Source organism: Leptopilina boulardi, unplaced genomic scaffold (assembly GCF_019393585.1).
Source record: "Leptopilina boulardi isolate dan_hultmark-lab unplaced genomic scaffold, ZJU_Lbou_2.1 LbouV2_123, whole genome shotgun sequence".
NCBI classification, from domain to species: domain Eukaryota; kingdom Metazoa; phylum Arthropoda; class Insecta; order Hymenoptera; family Figitidae; genus Leptopilina; species Leptopilina boulardi.
Genome location: NW_026137667.1, coordinates 2477112 through 2499159, shown reverse-complemented (window position 1 = coordinate 2499159; position 22048 = coordinate 2477112). Strand labels below are relative to the sequence as shown.

General features: G+C 27.7%; 7 protein-coding genes across 9 annotated transcripts; 3 read left to right on the top strand and 4 right to left on the bottom strand.

The window, feature by feature from the left end:
• The first annotated feature begins 1022 nt into the window (after positions 1 to 1022).
• On the top strand, positions 1023 to 2392 carry LOC127290255 (cell cycle checkpoint protein RAD1). Its single transcript, XM_051318732.1, has 5 exons — positions 1023 to 1253; positions 1354 to 1578; positions 1674 to 1868; positions 1934 to 2209; positions 2318 to 2392. Exons 1-5 carry the CDS (start codon positions 1161 to 1163, stop codon positions 2342 to 2344), a joined length of 816 nt encoding a protein of 271 aa, XP_051174689.1. The 5' UTR covers positions 1023 to 1160; the 3' UTR covers positions 2345 to 2392.
• LOC127290177 (SH2B adapter protein 1) lies at positions 2318 to 8399 on the bottom strand. 3 transcript variants are annotated; one of them, XM_051318609.1, is made up of 6 exons: positions 7991 to 8399; positions 7646 to 7931; positions 6152 to 7026; positions 5884 to 6083; positions 5567 to 5815; positions 2318 to 5224 (listed from the first exon to the last, which is right to left on the bottom strand). In XM_051318609.1, exons 2-6 carry the CDS (start codon positions 7891 to 7893, stop codon positions 5096 to 5098), a joined length of 1701 nt encoding a protein of 566 aa, XP_051174566.1. In that variant the 5' UTR covers positions 7894 to 7931; positions 7991 to 8399; the 3' UTR covers positions 2318 to 5095. The 3 variants fall into 3 exon arrangements, with proteins under 3 accessions (XP_051174566.1, XP_051174575.1, XP_051174581.1); XM_051318618.1 differs by having other exon boundaries at positions 8114 to 8399; XM_051318624.1 differs by having other exon boundaries at positions 5492 to 5815; positions 7646 to 8397.
• A 124-nt stretch (positions 8400 to 8523) lies between these two features.
• Positions 8524 to 12352, top strand: LOC127290150 (GPI inositol-deacylase). Its single transcript, XM_051318551.1, has 11 exons — positions 8524 to 8647; positions 8717 to 8860; positions 8922 to 9087; positions 9147 to 9300; positions 9354 to 9568; positions 9634 to 10077; positions 10143 to 10405; positions 10471 to 10908; positions 10965 to 11351; positions 11424 to 11792; positions 11875 to 12352. Exons 3-11 carry the CDS (start codon positions 8932 to 8934, stop codon positions 12137 to 12139), a joined length of 2691 nt encoding a protein of 896 aa, XP_051174508.1. The 5' UTR covers positions 8524 to 8647; positions 8717 to 8860; positions 8922 to 8931; the 3' UTR covers positions 12140 to 12352.
• A 133-nt stretch (positions 12353 to 12485) lies between these two features.
• LOC127290245 (E3 ubiquitin-protein ligase CHIP) lies at positions 12486 to 14387 on the bottom strand. Its single transcript, XM_051318722.1, has 4 exons — positions 14065 to 14387; positions 13802 to 14000; positions 13293 to 13606; positions 12486 to 13215 (listed from the first exon to the last, which is right to left on the bottom strand). The coding sequence occupies exons 1-4, from the start codon at positions 14179 to 14181 to the stop codon at positions 12973 to 12975; spliced, it is 873 nt and encodes a 290-aa protein (XP_051174679.1). The 5' UTR covers positions 14182 to 14387; the 3' UTR covers positions 12486 to 12972.
• A 120-nt stretch (positions 14388 to 14507) lies between these two features.
• On the top strand, positions 14508 to 17217 carry LOC127290214 (chitobiosyldiphosphodolichol beta-mannosyltransferase). Its single transcript, XM_051318661.1, has 6 exons — positions 14508 to 15008; positions 15110 to 15452; positions 15563 to 15813; positions 15911 to 16084; positions 16155 to 16269; positions 16377 to 17217. The coding sequence occupies exons 1-6, from the start codon at positions 14726 to 14728 to the stop codon at positions 16588 to 16590; spliced, it is 1380 nt and encodes a 459-aa protein (XP_051174618.1). The 5' UTR covers positions 14508 to 14725; the 3' UTR covers positions 16591 to 17217.
• On the bottom strand, positions 17098 to 18149 carry LOC127290292 (NHP2-like protein 1 homolog). The gene is made up of 2 exons (XM_051318785.1): positions 17982 to 18149; positions 17098 to 17662 (listed from the first exon to the last, which is right to left on the bottom strand). The coding sequence occupies exons 1-2, from the start codon at positions 17982 to 17984 to the stop codon at positions 17282 to 17284; spliced, it is 384 nt and encodes a 127-aa protein (XP_051174742.1). The 5' UTR covers positions 17985 to 18149; the 3' UTR covers positions 17098 to 17281.
• A 148-nt stretch (positions 18150 to 18297) lies between these two features.
• LOC127290163 (zinc finger protein 436-like) lies at positions 18298 to 21670 on the bottom strand. The gene is made up of 7 exons (XM_051318584.1): positions 21241 to 21670; positions 20920 to 21167; positions 20671 to 20843; positions 20445 to 20603; positions 20151 to 20378; positions 18876 to 20078; positions 18298 to 18786 (listed from the first exon to the last, which is right to left on the bottom strand). Exons 1-7 carry the CDS (start codon positions 21477 to 21479, stop codon positions 18460 to 18462), a joined length of 2577 nt encoding a protein of 858 aa, XP_051174541.1. The 5' UTR covers positions 21480 to 21670; the 3' UTR covers positions 18298 to 18459.
• Between the last annotated feature and the right edge of the window lie 378 nt (positions 21671 to 22048).

The following is a 22048-nucleotide window of genomic DNA, read 5'->3' as shown; positions in this document are numbered from 1 at the left end:
TACCACTTTTAATGAAGAAAATCAAGAAGTAACAAAAATAACGGTTACACTATTAATGTAGAAAATTTTACAATGAACAATTTTAAAATAGTAACAAAAAGCTTCTATTGGTTAAAGTTAATGTAACTAGGAAAAGCAAGTGTGGGTCTTCTGATTGGTTGTCAAAAAATTCTGGACAAACGAACAACCAATTGCATTACCGTATTTCTAGTAATTATTATACAACTATATTTAAAATAATTAACAAATTTTATTATTTTAATTTTAATTTTTACATTCGTTAATGATTAATTTTACGTTTATTTGTTTCAAGAATTAAATTTAGAAATTAGTTTTGTTTTTTATCAATCAGAACTATACAAACAGTTTTTTTTATTATGTATGTGTCAATATTGTATTTATAGGTTATAAAGCCGGACACGTGTGTTAATTGTATAATAATAAATGCTTTAATTCTTCAATTTTACATTTATTATTTTATTTAATATTTAAATAATGTGATTCAAATATGAATTGTGGTGTTGTCAATGATTCTGAAAATTTAAGGAAGTTAGAAAAAAATAAACAATTATTGAATTTACCATTAAACATTCTTAAAGAAGCAACTGATGAATTTTCCAAGGAGAGAAAATGTAATTATATTTTATATAAAATATATTTATTTTGTATTTAAATACAGTTTCATTTAATTAGTAAAATTTTTATTAAGATAGTATTATTATTTTAGTTTCAGACAAAACTTTGATGAAATTGTATTCAATTTTTGGAACTGCTTTTGAAAAAGCTTCTGAAATTTATGAATCTGGTCATGTAACACATGTATCAACATCTGATTTACCAATAAAAAGTGGAACACGTTGTCTTTTACAAGTTAAAGGTTCTTCTGTACAAGTATACACATTATTTTTGAATGTAAATTTTTGTACTTGCAAAGCGTTCAGGTAAGAAGTTTGAATGTTAAAAAAAAATTTGTAAAGAAAAAAACATTGTAAATCAATTTTATTTCAGATATCAAGTTTTAGAAGGACAAACAGCATTTACGTGCAAACATGTTTTAGCAGCTTGGTTGGCTGTATTAGATAAAGAAAAATTAATTTATCAAAAATTAACATTTTCTCAATTTCGAGGATTATTGGTGTATCAAGTTTCATACAAGCAAAATGTGTACTCCCAATGAGGAATATAAATTACTTGCAAAGTTAGGAAATCTCAAGACTGTGGTTCACCTTTTAAAAGCTATTAGTTTTAAAGATGTTTGTTTCTAATGATAAATATTATTATTATGTATATTTAATGATTAATTTCGATGAATTTTTCTTTTTAAATAATTATTCTTTTTTTTTTTTTAAATAGGTTGCCACATGTTCTGCTTGCGAAAATGGTCTTAAAATTACAGTTGAGGATGCAAAATGTATGCAAGCTACAGTTTATCTTCCAATTTGTGTTTTTCAAGAATTCATTTTAAATGAGGACATTATTTTTCAAATAAGTCTAAATGCATTAGTTGATTGTCTTTGTATGTATTGGAGCAGTATAAATGCTCAAGGGAGCGTTGTCGCTTTACAAATGTCTTATAAGGTAATTAAATGACCAAAAAAGAAATGATTTAATAATCGAAATAGTTTAATTTAAGAAAAATTTTTTATTTACTAAAATAACTGAATTTTTTAAAGGGTAATGGCAATCCCGTAGTATTGCTTATTGAAGAAGAGGGAATTATAACGGAATGTTCTTTGAAAACAACCGAACCGGATGAATTATTAAATTTTAATCTTGAACCGGAAAATATTGTAAATAAAATTTATCTTCAAACGGTATTGTTAAAGGATGTTCTCGCTGAACTTGATCCAACTAGCGATTCAATTAAGGTAATAATAATTATTGTAAAATATTTTTAAAAACTAATCATTTATGTTTTTCTATTATTTTTCAGTTAACTTTATCTCCCGATGCGCCTTATTTTAAAATAACTACAAATGGATTGGCTGGTGATTGTACTATTGAAGTTCCTCATGACAGTGAATTAATTGACAGTTTTGAATGTAAAGAGACAACTACTTCCAATTACAAATTACAACATATCAAACCTGTTGTTAAAGCTTTGGCCTGCAGTCATTTGGTTTCATTAAAAACTGATGATCATGGACTATTGTGTTTTCAATTTATGGTGAAAACTGAAGAAGGACAAACTTGTTATATAGAATATTTTGTAAGTATTCAAAAATTTTATTTTTTAATTTAATTATTTTCCCAATAGCCATATTAATTAATTATTAATTTAGAAAATTAATAAAAATAAACTATAAATCAATTTCAGATGTCATCAATTGTGGATAACGATTAAATTTTATAAATTCTCATGACAATTAAATATAATGAACATATAACTATATTTTTTATACTAGTTTAATGTAATAATAAGAGATTAATTTATTTCACAAAATTGTATTTTATTTAGACTAGATAGAACTGTACATGAATTTCACTTTATTTATAGTATACTTGATGAGTTTATATACTCAGGTAGAGCATTAGAGAATAATTAACAATTTAAGCTTTTTTGAAAATCGGTATTAAACGAAATATCTCATTTTTTCAGATAAATATTTATATTTCCATAAAACTTGAAATATTTTTTGTTATACGCATTGTATAAATTAATGTTTTCACGAAACTTTTAATTATTCTCAATAATATGATTAAAAATACTTTTATTAAAGCCTTTTATCATTTTTTATATTTATGTAAAATATATAGTTATTACACCAAAATGGCTCTGCCTGCTTAAAAATCGTGAGATTTTTTTTTTTGTAAAATACATAATCACATGTATGTAATTTTTTTCGTTCATTCGCAATTTCTTCAAAATGGTCCTTTTTTTACTTTATATTTTATTTTCTATACTCTCTTTTTAAAAATATGGACAATAACCAGAAAAACAATGTTTTTCTCAAAATAATTGAAGAAAGAAATGATTCAAATAAATTAAATAATTACTATGAGCGTTATTCATAAATTATGTAACTTTTGAAATTATTAGATCCCTGTAACAATGTTTAATTTTTTAAAAAATGTTATTTTCCAATTTTTTTGAAAAATTCGTTATTTTATGTCAAGATATTTTTTTTTACATTAACACGTAAATTTCGACAAAATTTGTCTTAAAACATGCGCCATTTAATGTATTTCGAGTATAAAAGTATTTTTTTCACTTCATCATTCGTGTATTCTGTACAAATATATCTAAAAATTCAGAATATCAAAACTAATTATTGTTACAATTACCATATGTATACATCGTTCTTATAATACGTAACATTAACATCAAAACTTAAAAAAAGCAAAACAATTGGAATTCTGATAATATAAAAATAACCGATGACATTCGTTTCTTTAAAATCTTATATAAAATTATTGTGTACTGTACAACAATTACAATTATAAGAGCCATTAAAGGCACGCGTACCTTCTTTTTTTGATAAGATGTACACTGTTTCAAAATAATATTTACAAAATTGGGAATGCAGGCAGTAAAACATTGTGCTTTTAAAATCTCAAGCAACATTAAAAAAAAATTGAATTTATTAAACATTTTTTTCCTTGAATAAATATTAAAATAAAAATATTAATATTTGAATTATTATTTTTGCTTTTTTTTTGTTATCTTAAATTATTCTCAAATAATTTTAAATACTAATTAATATTAATCTTCTTTTCTTTAATAAAATTCAACTTAAAATTATAAATAAATTTTTTATTAAAATTTAGAAAAATCTTTCTTATATACTTGAAAATTTTTTATTTTACTGATGCAACAGTGGAATAATCCAAATAATATAAAATACATAATAAAAATTTTGAATATTCAACTAATTTATGATAAAATAATAATAAAAAAAACTTAATAATAAATTCAATACATAAATATAAATAATATGTACTTTCGCGTAAAATAAAAAATTGAAAATGTTTCCATTCCAAAAAAAAGTAATTATTTTTCTGCCTTCATTTCATTGATATATAAATTCAATTGAATCTCGTATAAAAATTCTATTTTTACAATCATAAACAAAAATCCATTATAATATATAATATTTATCTTAAAATATATACAATCAGTAGAAAATGGAATTTCTTAAAATTTTAAAATGGCTTTATGTACGACTACAAGAGTCTACATTACATATCGATGATTCAGTCACAAAAAATACTATATGACTAATGCTTGTCTTTTTCAAAAAAAAAGTCAAATAATAATGGCAAAAATGTATCAAAAAATAAAACTAAAAAAATGACACATAATTAAAAAAAAAAAACCACCAATAAAAATTAAGATTTAATAAAAAAACTCCAATAATCTCAATATTAGGCTTAACAATTTGCTTTAAATAAAAATTATTTAAAAAAAAATAACAATAATTTAACTTTTTCTCATGTAAATGTTTGTTTGAAACTCTACAACAAACAAAATCAATCTACGAATTAAACCACTGTTACAATTTCTCATTTAGAGGCAATGGGACTTTTTCTACACTATTTAATGATAATTTGTGATAAAGATTCATCATTATTAATAACAATAATAAAAAAAAGATTTCAAACAGAAATTTGTATATTCGAATAAAAAAAAAAATTTCGTATATATATACAAACAAAAAAAAAAATGGAGTATTTTTATTCTTTGAATATTATTTAAAAAGAAAAGTTAAAATTTTTTTATCAATCGAAAAACTTGTAAATAATATTTATAAACTTTTTTTCCCGTGAAAAAATAAAGTGCATCTTTTAAAAATAGGGAATTAAAAAGAAAAATATCTTCATTTATACAATTCACATTTTCCATGATGATTATAATGCAATTTAAAAATTGCATATCTCTCTCTTTTCTTCTAAACGCTATTGTGGTCTTTATCACACATCAGTCATTAAATATAATTTTTTTTTTTTTATATTGGAAGTGAATGACACTGGGCGTTTATAATATTTTTTCTGTTTAAATCTACACACAATTAGGTGATCTTTTGAAACATTTAAAAATTCAGTCTGCAGGACTAACCGGATGATATCCTGGTGCCAGATTATTATTAACCCAGCGTCAAAAAAAGCTGTAGGCATTTTGTACGGCTCTACCACTATTAATTACATTTGGATGTTCTCTAATTTGTTGTTGTAATTGTTCCAAAGATTCTGCTCGTATTCTTATAGATCCACCATAAGTTTGAACCTGTGAATAAAATTGTTCATAAAAAAAAAGTTATGAAAAATATATTTCTTTTAATTTTTAGACACATTTTATAATGGTAGTGTGAAATTTTATTTCATTGAAATATTTTTTAGTCTAACAACTATTGAAGCACGATTCAAATTTTAAGATACCTGGAAATTTATTTATCTTTTTTAAGGAGAATAGTTTTATAAATATTAATAAAACACAAATTTGAAAGGGCGCGTCGTTTGTTTGTTTGTTTGTTTTAGAGTGTTATCTACTCACTGTCTGTAGATCAAATTTTGAGTCAGCCACTCGTGCTCATTCAAGAGGTGTTAGACTTCCGCTGCTGACTCTTACTTCTCTTGGTTCCGGAATAGTTGCCGGCCTTCTTTCTTGCGATTGTTGAATAATTCCCGATCCACTGTGATGTGTTGTTCTACCGCTTGGATTTGCGACAACATATTCAGTCAGCATTACATCCGCTGTGCCACCCGATTCCAATGGTATGGCATTTTGTCGAAAATGTTCAAGCATTTCGTAAATTGCATTAAAACTTAAATGTTGAACCCTACATTGTCCTTGATCGTTCAATGTCATTCGCAAATGCTGGAATTACAAAAAAAAAAAGTGTTGAATTTATTTTAAAAATTATTTTTCAATGATAATATTTATACCTTTGCTCTTCCTTGAAAATTAAAAGTAAGAACAAATTCGCCCTTTCGTGTTTCACTTTGTCGAACGAGAAAAACACCGTGACCATTGGCGGCACTATGCAAAACTAATTGTGCAGCATCTGAACGTGGAAGAGTCCCATGAAACCAGGGATATTCGCGTAAACTACTTGACAAATCGAGTTCCCCCTCATTACCTGGAACTAAACAATAAAATTATTAATATCAGAAAATTTTCTCTTCATTCAATGATTTTTTTTTCTTCACTTACTTTGTTCAATTTCTTGTTGAGAGGAACAAAGTTCTAAATTACTATTACTTCGTGTTCTGAGTCTTGGTGGTAATTCCGGTGGATTTCCCTGTTCATCAACATGATCATGCATTGAACGTGAGCTTTTACTTGCTGAATTAGCTCTCAATCTATCACCTTCAATATTCATTGACATTGAACCATGAACTGAATCTGTGGTATCATTTGAACCAGAAATTTGTTGACTCATTCCTTGTAGACCAGAACGCATACAATATTTAATTGTCGCCAACCACGATCTCATATCATTTGAATCGTGTGCCTCTATGACAAATTCCATTTTTTCTGTTTTCAAAACAAATGTATTTTCATGATCGGGCATCTCCAATGCTGTTGTTTCACGTGCTTCAACAATATCAGAACAAAATACTCCACTACGTGGTTTTACTGCTTTTGGCGGTGAATAAAATTCTAACATATAGCCTCCAATTGCTTTTATTAACGCTAAACGTGATTTTTCCCATTTTTGTGTACCATCAATATTTTCGCCCATTAATGAATTAACGACACCTTCCTTTCTACATTCGACAACAATTTTCGAAAGTTTAGCCTTCGAATGTTTATCCCTTCGATTCTCATTATGTGATAATTCAACTTCATCGCTTTGTTGCTTGTGAAAAAGACCTTTACCCTTTTTGAGACCTTTAAATGAAAGTCGACGAAAAAATGGTTTATGAACGGGTTTTGGTGAAACGGCATTTTCATCCTGCTCTGAATAATCGCTAAATTCCTCATGTGACGATGCTCTAATTGGAATTTTATTATTTTGATTTGTTGTATTATTCGTGTCTTTTTCATTAGTTGTTACTGTTCGTACTTCACTTCCTGATGGCGAACTAAGGAGAAAAAAATTACAATGTCAATTATTCTTTTTGTTGAAAATATTTTTGATTTAAAGAAAAAGATAACATTAATATTAAACGTATTGACATAGAATACTTAATTATATTTTTCTTAGTAAAAACATAATGATTTGTAAAAACAAATTAAAAGCTAATAAGGAAAAAAGAAAATTATTCCAAGATTTCTTTTTCCAAACATGATTAGTTAAAACTAGTACATATATTTGCTTTATACTAATTTTTTATATTTCTAAAAATATTTTGAATGTTCTGTTCTTATTTTCAAATTGTATACAGAATCATTCTAATATTTAATAATAAAATCAGTTTTTTTTTATAAATCAGGATAATTGTGACCATTATATCTATATTTATCTACAATAATCGATAATATAATTAAAGAATTCTGCGTTTACGAAATAATAAATAAAAATTTATTTGAAATTTTCGAGAAATCATATTTTAGGAAATATTTGATTTTGTTCTTAGCTCCATTACTAAAAATAAAGTAACCCTTCAGTCTAAATGCCATGCGTTTTGCTCCAATTTAATTTTCGGAGTAAAGATCAAGTTTCTTTTTTTTTGAGAGCATAATAAATGTAGAAAAACAAACCTTGCACTACGTCGTAGGTATTCACTTTCAAAATGATCGCAAAAGGTCTCAACAAATTTCCTAAGAAAATCCCTGTGGGAGAGGGTGGCCTTGGCGCTTTCGGGGAGGTTGAGACTTACATAGGTACAGAAAGCTTTGGCAAAGTCGGAGGCTGAGGCGCGGGCGTGTCTGTCACAAAATTCGATCCAATCGCCCGCACCCTCAGGCGACGCGACACCCGCCGCTGTAACCGCGTTGTAAACACTCATGTTTCCCCTTGAGAGAGACAGGTTCTCGACCCCGACCTCTGTAATTTTGCACTCCTTTTTATTTATTTATTTTTTTTTTATATTAAAATAAACTTACACCTGCACCACATCTTAGACACAATCATTGTGATTTATTGCATATGTATATTTGACTTTTTATTTGAATATACACGTAATTGACGATACAACGCTCATTAATCGGCGTTGAATCGAAATGCACCTGTTTACTGCGGGATCAATCAGAGAGATAACCTTCCATTCTTTTCTGGTTTTATTTTATGATGATGATATATACTCCAAAAAAAAAAAAAGAAGCACTACTTTGTTATTGCCGACAATGACGATTGCACACCACTTTTGTCTGGTGTATTCAATAATAAATCAACCCCAACAATCACTGTATACTTTAAATTTACTTTTTCTTCATACTTTTTTTTTACTTTTGTTAAAGTACTTTCCGGTACAAGAATTATTACAGGGTCACTACATTTTTATTTCCGCAACATTACTTTTTCAATAAAGCATAGTGCTCATGTAGCGTAAGCAGGGTTGTGAAGTTAGAAGTATGATTTTTTTACTGTAAAATACAGTATTATACGTTTTTTTACCTTGTACTAAAGTCATCGACTCACCGCACTATGAAACGTGTAAACTAACCTCAAACTTGTCACAAAAATCCAAATTTTGACAAGTATTGTCTCATCAACAATGATTTTTATTGTTATTGAGAAATATTTCACTTTTCTACTTATTGGTAAGTAAAATGAAATAGAGAAATTATTTATTTATATAAGAAAATTAAAAAAAAAATTTAAATTTTCAGATAAAAAGTAAGGAGAATGTTATGTTTATCAATCAACCCTTTACCTTACAAATATTTGTTATTTATTAAAATATGACTTTCTTTACTATAAGAAATTGTTTTTAAAATGAAAATATTTTAAGTTACATCTATACACAATATCAGGTAAATAATGACATTACATTTATTTCTACTTTTAAAGATCTAAAGATAAATTTTGTTTTAGACACTTCAAGATGTTGGGAGTTAAGAAATTTATTATTTATGGAGCTATTTTATCGGCTTGTTTCCTTTTACTTATTTTATACATTTTGGGTACTGTTTACTATGTTACTACACAAGAAGAAAACACCTGCGAAATGACATATATGTTTGAATATCCTCAATATGTGGTATGTATAAAGAATTAATTTGCTTTTATAAATTACTGAAATTTTTTTTTTCTTTACAGAGGATAACACTTTATGATGAATTAGAAAAAGTTTTTCCCAGATTTGGTTTATATGCATACGGTGAAGGTTTTGTGACGGAAAAAATTCGACGAATGAAATTCACTGGGATTCCTGTTCTTTTTATCCCAGGAAATGCAGGTTCTTCCGAACAAGGTAAGGAAAATGTTTTGTTATTGTATCTTTTTCTAATATTTTTTATTTTTTAGTGCGTTCTCTGGCTTCTGTTAGTTTGAGAAAAAGTTTAGAGGACAGAACACCATTTCATTTTGATTATTTTGCCGTACATCTTGGTAAAGATTATTCTGCTTTATATGGCGGTGTTTTGATGGAGGAAACAGAATACGTATCTCATTGTATTGAGAGAGTTTTAAGTTTATATAAAGGCAAAGTGAATAATGTTATTCTAATTGGTCATTCAATGGTAAAGAAAAAATTTACTATTATTTTGATAATTTATAATTTATTTTTAATCATATTTATTTTCAGGGGGGAATTGTTGCAAAAGGTGCTCTACTTATGTCGCCAAAGATTAATGCTAGTTTTGCAAGTATTTTAATAACATTAGCAACACCACATACGCCAACAATTGTTTTCGATAGAACTTTTGCAAATTATTATCAACATTTAGAAGCTTCAATGGATCAATTAAAATTAGCGAACGTTACAACAATTTCCATTGGTGGTGGACCCAGAGATCATTTAGTCACTGCTACACAAACAATTGATTCAACAGCAGATATGAATCTTCTTTCAAATGGTATTCCCGATGTTTGGAGAAGTACCGATCATTTGTGTATTCTCTGGTGTAAACAATTAGTCTTATCAATAGTTCGAGCACTTTTTGATTGTGTTGACATTAAGACTCGACCTCCAATGATAACTGCTGATCCTGAGAAAAAAATGCAAGCACTCTCCTATCATTTTCAAAAGGTGAAATTAAATACTCAATGTTTTTTTTAAATATTAAAAACGTCTAAATTTATCGAAAATTTCAGCGATATTCAGGAAAACGTCTCAGACCATTTCAGGAAAAATTTAATTTCGAAAGTGGAGCTTTATGGATAGAGGATATTCGCAAACAATACGTGTGGTCTGGTAAAAATTTTACCGATGACGAAACATCAAAATCGGTTATTTATCTTATGATCAGATTTAGCGATTTTACCGATCAATTGACAATTCAAACTCTCAATTTGGAAACTAAAGATTGGCTCTACGTTTGTTTGGCCTCAACTATCGAGGGACAGTCAAGAATTTGGTAACATTTCAAATTATATAAAAAAAAGAATAAGAAAAAAGAATTAATTTTTACAAATTTTTCAGTGAATGGGGATGGAACTTGTCAAACCGATCAACAATACTACCGGATATATTGTATCGTCGAAGAAAAAGTGTCGATTTAAATGTCGAAGAACTCAAAGTTTATAAATATTCTCATGTAGTTGTACGAATTCCTCCGGGTAAGGAGAGAAAATACGTGAATGTCCAAATTGATATGTATTCACGATCATCGCGAATATTAAATTTCAATGAGAAATTTTCATTACTAAAACGTCTTTTCATTCCAAAGAAGCCTTTGACAATAAATACAACGCCAGGAGATGTACGATTTCACGTGAAACTATTAGAAATAACAAATGCCATAAATGTGGAACTCAAAGTTTTACAATGTGCCGATTTGACAAAATCACAATGCGGAATAGTCGAATTAATAGAGCCTTGGAATCCTGGAGCAACGCAATTTTTCTTCTTAACTGGAAGGTGAATTATTTAAATTTTAATAACTTCTTTAATTTAATTTTTATTTTATTTTTTAGTAACAGTGAATCAAAAACACTGCAAATACAAACGAAAACCACGGAGGATAATAATATAGCAGAATTAAGACTGACTTTGGATTCATCATGCTCGTACAGTATTATTGTTCAACAAGCATCGTTAGTGGAAAAAATCTCATGTATAGTTCGAGATCGATGGATGACTCTCTATCCAATATCAATTAGTCTTTTATTATTGGCAATTGCTGTGCAATTTGACAATAATCGTGATTCTTTATTGACAGCTGGAATAACTTTAATACTTTGTGTTGGTTTAGGAATTATTTTCGAATGTTGCGTGGCTTTTATTATTTTACATTTATTAGCCATTTGTGTTTGTTGTTCTGTCGTTTTTCTTGGCTCCGTAGCTCACAATATTGCCGTACGGTTAGTAAAATTAAAAATAGAATTCTTTTTTTTACAGTATATTCTTTAAATTAATATTAAATGTATTTTCAGATTTTTGGCACGTGCAATAGCATTTTCAATAACATGGTCCGATTGGTTGCTTGGAGGTTTAAATCAATTGCCAATTGTAACGACAATAATTGTCCTATCAATAGTTCCAGCGACATGTGGTGCTCTCGCAATGATGATTTCAATTTTTTTACAATTTTTAAAATTAACACGAATGTATGAGGATTATTTGGAAGAATTATTTTTAGCATCGATGCGACATTTTAATTTAATTAGAAAACGTGATCAAAATAAACATGACAATGAAAATACACGACGAAAAATCTTTAATCAACTTCTTCTTTTTATGGTATGGAATTTTATAGCAATATTTGCTGTTCCATCTGTTCTTGTGTGGGCGAAAAATTTCAGGTAATTATTAATTAAAAGAAAAATGTTGGAAATTTTAGTTTTGAACTACCACTGAAAAAAATAATAATAAAATTTTTTGCAGTTATAGTTCGAGATTAACAACGGAAGATCCAGTTTTATTTTACAGTTGGATTATATTAGTGGCTTGTGGAACTTTGGGATTAGTAGAAGTTCCTTGTAAGAACAATGGTGTATTAACCAGATTTATATCGTTTTTATTGCGTTGTATAGCTTGGATAATAATTTGTCTCACTGCTGCTCCGAATTCATTTTTCTATCAATGGTGGTTACCACCATCTGTGACTGTTTTTATGATATTAATATCATTTTGTTCAATGATATTTTAATAAGACTGCTTTTAAAGTACAAAATTGATTCTCAAAATTAGAAAATGCTCAAATTGAGTTCAAATTTTACACATGTAGCTTATAATGTATTTATAATAAACAAATGTTTATTAATAAATATTTAGATAATAGAAGCGATTAAAATTTAACATTTATATTAAATGTTATGTATTGTTATTTAATTAATAAAACAAAAACACTAATAATACATTATATTCGAGAAATTAAGTTATTTAATAAATTAAAAAAAGGTATTCCAATTTTAAGAACACGGTGTAATTAAGTAAAATCAAGAGTAAATAATTATTTCAAGGAATACAATTGGTTCAAATAATAAACAAGATACTTCAAAAAACCTAATTTATTACAAAATATTTGTAGACAAAAAATTAACGGCACGTTTGTATCTAAACTACTGTCTTTGCGCTATACATTTAGATTAAATATATCAAACTCAAAGTAAGTTTCTCTGATTTTAAAATATATATTATTACTTTCCCATTTTGTGAAAAATCAAATATACACAGGCACTGCGCGTTCTCTTAACTTTAAAAGCTATGGACAAGACGAGACTATTAAGTTTTTTTTTCTTAAAAAAAAAAAACCTCAAAAGATTTGAAAATTGGCTGCAGTATAATTGGTGCGTTTTAACAAGATTAAAATTATATTTTAAGCTTATAATTTATACACGTGTATGTATTAGAATTTAACAATAGAAATTAATATTCCGGTGTGTAAAAAAATTACCGAAACTAATTCTATTATTTTTTTTTGTATAATATACGACAGTGTTATTGTGTCATGATGACTGAACTTACAAATTGAGGGCAAAATTAATAGTCGAGTGCCCATTCATTTTCTTGTAGAAATGAATCAACAACGTCTTTCATTGCCAAATTGGGAATTAATTGATCTTGTGTTAGACGAACACGTGTTACAGGATCAAAATGTCCCACCCTTTGAAGATGTTCTTCAATATCTTTACGTTCATAGGTTATTCCACTAGGTGTAATCACTGGCTCTTGGAGAATTTCAAAACTAATTTTGCCACACAAATAATCTGGTACATCTCGTTTCTGTTAATATTATAAAAAATATAATTATTGTAATAACAAAAATTATTTATAACAAATTATATTTTTATAGAACTTACTCGTCGTCTTTCATCAACTTTTGAAAAGAGATCGTTTAATCGTGTAATACAAGTATCACGTTTTTCCTCGATTTCTTCACGACATTGGGCTAATTCGGCATCAGATTTACTTTCCGTTTCTTCTTTGTCTTTTAAAACTGTGAGATTCCGTTGCGCGTCTTCGATAATTAATTGATTCAGGTATGTTTGAAGTTCAATATCCTGTGCAATTCGTTGTTCTTCTTTGAGCTGAAATCGACGTTTACGTGCTTGTCGCAGGACACATGTCATATCATCCCCAAAGTTTAGCTTCTGCTCTTTTGCCAGGTCCACCGCTATTTTTTTTTTTGCACTCATTAAAGTTTAATTATTAAGTCATATTTATTATTTTAATGTTATATTAAAAATATATATACTTAACTAAAATGTACAACATAGTAAATGAAAACAAATTGTTTTAATAATTAAAAAATTACAAAATTACAAAAATAGAAGTTAATATAAACATGAGAAAGAAAAACAGATCGCACCTCTTTGTAAATGTTTGATTGCCTCGTCATAGAGTTCCAATTCCAAGAGAGCTAGTCCTAGAAAAAAATGACCTTTCACCAAACAGGGATCGATGTCCAGGGCACGTCTGCAATCCTGACAGGATGACTCCCATCGCTTCAGTTTTAGATGACATAAAGCTCGATTCGTGAAGTACAGCGCCTGGCTCGGATTTTTAATCTGCAGGAACGAGATGCGAACATTTCTAACCTGCGGCAATTTGAAAAGTCTGAATAAGACTCACAATTGCCTTGGAGTAACAGTTGGCAGCATCCTCGAATTTATGTAGACTAAACAGCCGATTTCCTTGTTCCTTGAGCTCCTTGTCTGAGAGATTTGCAGTCGAATACATTTTACTCATTATGATGTGACAGCCTTTTGTGGCTTGTAAAAAATAATACACAACATAAAATTAGACAACAAATCACTTGCTTAATTCAACAATTATTTTCACTGAAATATATTAACTAAACGTCATAAGTTTAAAAATGTTTTTAAAAAAATTATCAATACGTCAACAAGGGAAATTAGAATTCATAACCTCAAAATTGTGTTATTAAAGTTGTGTTCGTGAATGTTCGTTAATATTCGTTACATCTCACGAAGTTGTTGATTTTGGGCGCGTTTTCAAATGTTAACAGGGTTGGGAATTTAAAAATGATCTTTTTTCTTCAATTCATCTACACAACCCTGACTACAAAGTTGTGCGGCCGCCAAGTTGTCAAAGTAAACAAAGAATTGTTTTTTTTTCTTAACAATATTTTTATTTACAAAACAAAAGCAAAAAGTTATTGTTGTTGTTAAAAAATTTATTATTAACTAAACTTATTATTGTTTTTTGTCAATCTTTATTGCACAAATTTTTAATTTGTGGCTTTGTAACATATGCGTTTTTGACAAGAACAATGTTATTTTTCTTAATTGTGCTTACATTTGTGCAATTGTTATTAGCCTATATCTTCTGTCGAATATGGCTAAGAAATCGAAAAGAAGAGAATAGTATCTGTATCCTGGTTTTAGGAGACATTGGAAGAAGTCCACGAATGCAATATCATGCAATTTCTTTCGCAAAAGAAAAGTTTGCAGTCCATCTTATAGGTTATCCGGGCTCAACACCTTTACAAAGATTTTCTGAATTTCCTAACGTTAAAATCGATTATCTTACACCTCCACCGGATCTACAAAATAGTAATTAAAATTAATAATATTTTAATAGTAATAAATTGTCGCTTCTATTTATTTATTTGTTGTGAATCATTCATAATCTAATGTTTTCTATTTATTTTCAGAAGTAACACGTCTTTTTTCGTATGTAATAAAAGTTATTTGGCAATCTGTGAATCTTTTGGCTATTTTGCTTGGAAAATGTCACTCGTCTCATTTGATGTTACAAAATCCTCCAGCAATACCTACAATTCCGATATGCTGGCTTTTTTGTATTTTGTCGAATGCAAAATTTGTCATTGATTGGCATAATTATGCTTATTCAATAATGGCTTTGAATCTAAGTCACACTCACATTTTGGTCAAGTTTGCTAAATTTATTGAATCATATTTCGGCAAGAAAGCAGACTATAATTTTTGTGTCACCAAATCAATGAAGAATGATTTGAAAATTAAATGGGGCATAGAGTAAGAATTTTTTTAGTTTATTTTAATATTAGAAAAACAAATTTCAATTTTTTGATGTTTAATAATTTAGAGTTTAGTATTTTCAAACAATAATTTCTTTTAATTTGCAGAGCAAATGTTTTGTATGATCGTCCAGCAGAACGATTCCGGCCAATAACAATTGAAGAAAAGCATGCATTATTTTTAATATTGGGCGAAGATTATAAAATATTTCAAGGAGAGAATGATACCTGTACATTATTTACGGAAACATTATCCAATGGAGAAATTCAAATGCGTTCAGATAGACCAGCTTTATTGGTTTCAAGTACAAGTTGGACTGAAGACGAAGATTTTTCAATTCTTTTGAGCGCTCTTGATGGTAACGTTTAACAGTTCAATTAAACCATTTAAAATATTACATATTTTAATTAATTTTTTAATAAATGAGATTTAGTAACATTAGTTTTTATTTCTAGATTATGAAGCAGCTTGTGTGGAAAACGATTTGCATCTTCCAAAATTGATATGTGTGATCACAGGAAAGGGGCCATTGAAAGATTTTTATATCGCTTTAATCGAGAGAAGAAATTGGAAAAACGTAACAGTTATTACGCCTTGGCTTGAAAATGAAGATTATCCTAAAATTTTAGGTATATTTTTTAAAAAATTTCTTTTATCATTAAAATAAAACGTGAAATTTGATTAGATTATTATTTTTAGGCAGTGCAGATTTAGGAGTGTGTCTTCACACATCGTCCAGTGGTTTGGATTTACCGATGAAAGTGGTCGACATGTTTGGATGTGGACTTCCTGTTCTTGCCTTCAACTTTCAATCGTAAATAAATATTATATTAATTATACAAAGTGTCAGAAAAATTCTATTACTAATTTTTTTTTTCGTCAATATCTCTTAATAATTTAAAAAATATTTTTCTCTTTCAGATTACATGAATTGGTGCAACATGATGAAAACAGTTTGATATTCTCTAATGAAAAAGAATTGTCCTATGAATTGAAAATGTGGTTCAAAAATTTTCCCAATGACATGGAACAAAAGGCAAAATCCAGCAAATTCAAACAAGAATTGGAAAAATTCCGATTAATTGGATGGCATGGAAATTGGTCAGTCACTGCATTACCTTGCTTCAAACAATGAAAATCTGAAAAGACTGCAATTTATTCCTCAGGTTTTTAAATACTATTTTTTTTTTCTTATCTATAATTATACGTTAAGTTGAGATATAAGTAATTTTTCTTAATCAAGAAAAAGGAATGTTACTTTTACATTCCAATATAATATTTCTTATTCATAACGCATTTAGCGTTTTTGTTAATTTTCAAACAAAATTATGAAAAATGTTATTTTTGATAACGTCTCAAAGACAATTTTATCAAGATTATCGTGGACTAAAAAATTAAACCAAACATTAAGACTAGTCCTAAATTTAATTATATATAAAGATATATTTTTGATTTTCTACATTTTAGACTAGTTGGATATTAATAATTATGAAAGCTCTCAATATAATGCACTTTCATTAATTTTGATAAATGTTCTACAATTTAATATATACATATATATACAGCACAATGAAATTTAATATTTATTTATTTATCCTAACTTCCTGATATTAGGTAGTTACATAAATAATGAAAATTCCAATTTTATTAAAGAATATTTATTTACAAATATATTTGTAAAACAATTAATGCTGACAATTATTAAATGTACAAAAAAAATTTAATTCTTGTTGTAGAAAAAAAAACTCAAAAAAAAAGTAAATATATATAAACATCACATATTGATGAAATGTTAATTGTATGTCAGGTACCAAGAAAGAAGGAATTTAAACTAGAAGTCGTTCAATTTCTTGTTGAATCGCTTGAATTTGAGGCTTCAGTTGGGAACCTTCGTTAACAGTTACTGAACAGGCAACAACTGGTCGGGATACTCCACAAGCACGGCCAAGAGCTTGTTTACTACGAACGAAAACATAAGGAACGTTCTTGTCTTCACAAAGAAGTGGTAAGTGTAATAAAATTTCCAAAGGCTGTGCATCAGCTGCCATTACAATAAATTCCGAAAGTCCACGATTCAATGTTTTTGTAGCTTCATTTGCTCCTTTACGAAGTTGTTTATAATTCATAGCCTGTTGTACTAAATTCAATATTTTCGCTGTCAATGTGGCATCAGCCAAAGGATATGCCTTTGGATTTATTTCTTCAGTCTGAAAAAAAATCATATAATTTAGTAATTTTTCTTTTATTTGGAGAACAAAGACATTGAAACGATTTCTTTTCGAAGGTGAATATAAATTACTTTTCACTAACAATAACCCTCAATATTTTACTTATTTAAATTATAAAAAATGCGCTTTTAATTAAGTTTAATACTTTTTATTAATATTGCTTGACTAATTATATAAATAAGCAAGGTAAAAAAATTAATAAATTGAAAGTACCGGATGCACGTGGAAAATATAACCTCTAAAGCACTCGCTTTTTTACAATCATAATTATTTCAATTAAAATTTGACAGTAACTCACCATTTTTGTTTTACGTAATAAATTCGCTTTAAGTCTTAAAGATTTAAAACCTCTCGGCGATTAAATTCGAAAATCGCTTCACTGAGGGATAGAAAAAAGAATTTTTAAACGTTAAAACAACGTTTAGCAAACAACTTGAAATGAAAAAAGAAGCAGGGTGAGAAAATTATTTTTATTTTGATGCGCACGCATCGATTGTTCAGCCTTGACTAGGCAACCAATCAATTTGGCCTTTAAAATGGAAAGCGGGATATTTGAATAATTTACTGAAGTCAGTAAACAAGATAAATGATTTTTTTTAAATAAAACCAAAGGATAAAAAATGAAAATATATTTATTTTTTTTAAGAATCAATTTTGATCTGATCAAAAATACTCTATATATTTTACAATATTTATTAATAATCCCATTTATCACCCAATTTATTTATTTAATCTTACGTTTAATTTACCTATATAAGAAAAACTTAAGTAGAAAATTATTCTGGATCGTTTTTGTCATTTTCATTTTTTTTTGAATCTTTATTTATACGATGTTTTTCCTTATGTGTTTTTAATGAACTACGTTGACAAAAACTTCTTTGGCATACGTCACAATTGTAAGGCTTATCTCCAGAGTGTATACGCTCATGTCGTATAACATGACTCTGATAATGAAATCTTTTGTCACAAAATGAACATTGGTAGGGTTTTTCGTTTGTATGGGTCCTAAAGTGTGATTTTAAATCGAATTTTTTAAAAAAAGATTTCCCACATAGAGGACAAATATGTTTCCTTTCCTTCAAATGATCTCGTTTGATGTGTTCCTGTATAGAAAAGAGTAAAAAAAAAATATTTTTACTTAGAGAATTTAATTTAATAATAACCAAATATTTTAAAAATGGCTATTACTCACATTTACTTGTGAAAGATTATTATAAACTTTTGGACATATATTACAAACATATGATTGACGTCCTTCTGGTCTATGAATACTATCATTGTGTTTATTTAATGTTGATTTCCATGCGAATGATATGTCACATTCTTTACAATGAAAACGTTGATGATTTGCATAATGAATTCCCATGTGCTGTGTAAAATTATATTTAGATGATAATGTTTTTTCACAAACATAACAATGAAATTCTTTATTATTCTTTTCTTTTGTTGATGACGAATCATTTTTATTTAGTGGTTTTATAATCTCTTTTGGATCAGCAGTCTGTGAAATAGAATAATTAGTCTCAAATTCTTCTACTACTTTGACAATTGAAGATGAATCATCTCTTAGTGGAATATCTGAATCAATTTCTTTTTCTTTATTAGTAATTTCAGAAAAATTTTGATTTTCAATTAAATCTAAAAATTGATCGCCATTCTCAGCGTGACATATTGTTTCTCCTTCTTTTTGTTTTTCCGATTGTACTAATTCTAAAAATTCTTTTGCGCATGTTTCATAATTTCTTCTATCAAAATCTTCAAATACACCTTCAGTGTAAACTTCAAAATTTGTTTGAGCTTCTGTTCGAAAAAATTCAAAACTCTGTAAATTGTCAACAGACTCATTACCAGTCTCTTCTACATTTTCTAATTGTGTGAGGTCTTGAAATTGTGTCTTATCGGTAATATTATCCATTACCAATTCATAAAATTGTTCACCTGTTTCAATTTGTACAAGACGAAGTGTTGGTTCATTGTCTGTGAGAATTTCTTTAGGATCAACAGACTCTAATTCCAGATCAGTAGTTGAATCTTGTGATTCTGTATTTAAAAAATATTGATTTGTATTATTTTCCTCAAATTCTAATAAATTTTCTTTAAAATTATTGTCTTGTCTATATTTTATATTTTCTTTGGATGATTGCTTTCTTGAAATAAAATTTCTCATATCAACTTGATCTTCTGATGAAATTTCAGTCTCTAATAATCTTGGGACATCGGGTAATATATCATTAACACCAGTGTAAGTATTGAGATGATTGACCTCCTTTTCTAAATCGTCATTTTCATTATTACAAATACTAAGTAAATCAGAAATATTTGCCAATTCCATTACATTATCTCTAAAAAAATGTGAAGATGCTTCCTCAAATTCATCCAAATTAATATTAGTCATCTGAAAATATAATAAATTATAAAATTTTTCGTTAAAAATGTTTTTTTTTTCGATTAAAAAAGATAATCTCACCTGTTTTGCTTTAAAATAAAGAACAGTTTCTGCACTTTGTTCATTTGCACTAACTTCTGGTAATAAATCTTTGGAAAATATTGAATGACATTCAACATCCACATTATCGATATGTTGAGAAACATGTTTAGATATATTTTCAGATGTTGATGTATTATCATCAGCTGTCCATGTAAATGCTTCTTGTCTACAACTATGTTCTTTAATGTCTTCTGGATTTTGAAATTTCTGTAAATATTAGACAATTAGTACAAATATTTATAATTGAATAAATTTTTGTAAAGAAAATATTACCTTGTGACAACTTTTACATTCAAAAATATTAGCACTATTGAGATGTTCTTTTTCGTGTTTTCTTAATAAAACAGCAAATTGAAAACTTTCTCCACAAATTTTACAATAGTGACGACGTTTTATTACTTTTCGTTCACTAGTTCCAACATCTTTAGTAATCTAAAAGAATTATCTTAAATAGATTTGTAATTAAAAATAGAATATTACTTTTCAAACAAATATTTACCTCTTTTACTTCCAAAACATGATCCTTTATATTATAATCATTGGTATTAATTATTTCTTGAGAATTAACATTTTTTCCTTTTTGTACACGTTCATGAATTCTTTTGTGTCTCGCTAAGGAACTTATTTGAGTAAATCGCTTTCCACAAACAGTGCAAGGATAAGGTTTAATTCCTAAAAAAATAAATATAAATAAATTTATCATGATAAACAAATTGAAAAAAAATAATTATATTTTTAAATATTTTACCAGCATGTGTTCTGCTATGTCTTATTAAATTTGACACATGATTAAATTTTCTTCCACAAATTTCACACATGCTAACATTCGTACCAAGATGTATATTTAAATGAGTTCGTAAATCTGTCTTTCGAAAAAATCCTTTTTCGCATATTTGACATATATGAGATTTTTCACCAAGATGGACACTTCGTTGATGATATTCTAATTGAGAAGCTCGATCGAACAATAATCCACATTCATGACATTTAAAAGGTCTAATAAAAAAAAATGCTGTTATTATTATCTATGTGCTGTCATAATCGATATATTTAATATAAGTAAATTTACCTGACAATATTGTGACATAAATTTTCGTGCATTTGCAACTTTCCCTGAGAATCAAATTTGATATCAGACTCAGGACATTGTTCACAGGACAATAAAACTTCTCCCGTATGAATCCTCAGGTGACCATAATATTGCTTTTCACTTGTAAAACGTTCAACACAAATAGGACAAGCAAACAATTTTAAATTACCTTGTTGCGTTTTGTTTGCGCTTGTTTTACGAGTATCAACAACTTCCATTTTTACTTCTATTTCAATTTCTTGCTCAAATTGTTTTATTTGCACTTAATAATCTAGACGGATAATATAAATTGTCCGTCTAGTGCCAGTATTTACTGGCACAATAGACGGATGAAATATTTTTTGTTAAAACTGTCCGTCTTTCCGTATATATTTATATAAATTGTTATGTTACATGAACAGGGATGGGTTTTGTAGTTAAATTTTGATAACTTCATTTAAATGTAGGTATTTTACGTAAATAGGATCATAGTTACGGGTCTTACGCATCTGTTTTATAATTTTAACTACCCAACCCTGTTTAAGAACGAATCTGAAGTTAGTTGCTTATTATGACGATGACAAGTTAGGGCAGAGAATTTGATTTAAATTGTTTTAATAACCTAGTTCTTATAAATAATATCTATTTGTTAAATTTATTAGTTGAACAGTTATTAAAAAGTGTTCTAAGTATTAACAAAAGTGTTTCTTATTAAAGGTGTATAAAAAATGAGTCAAGGAATTCGAAGTAATTGGTTTTTCATGATGACTACAAAAAAACTTACAACCTTCCTTTGGCTACAGTTGCA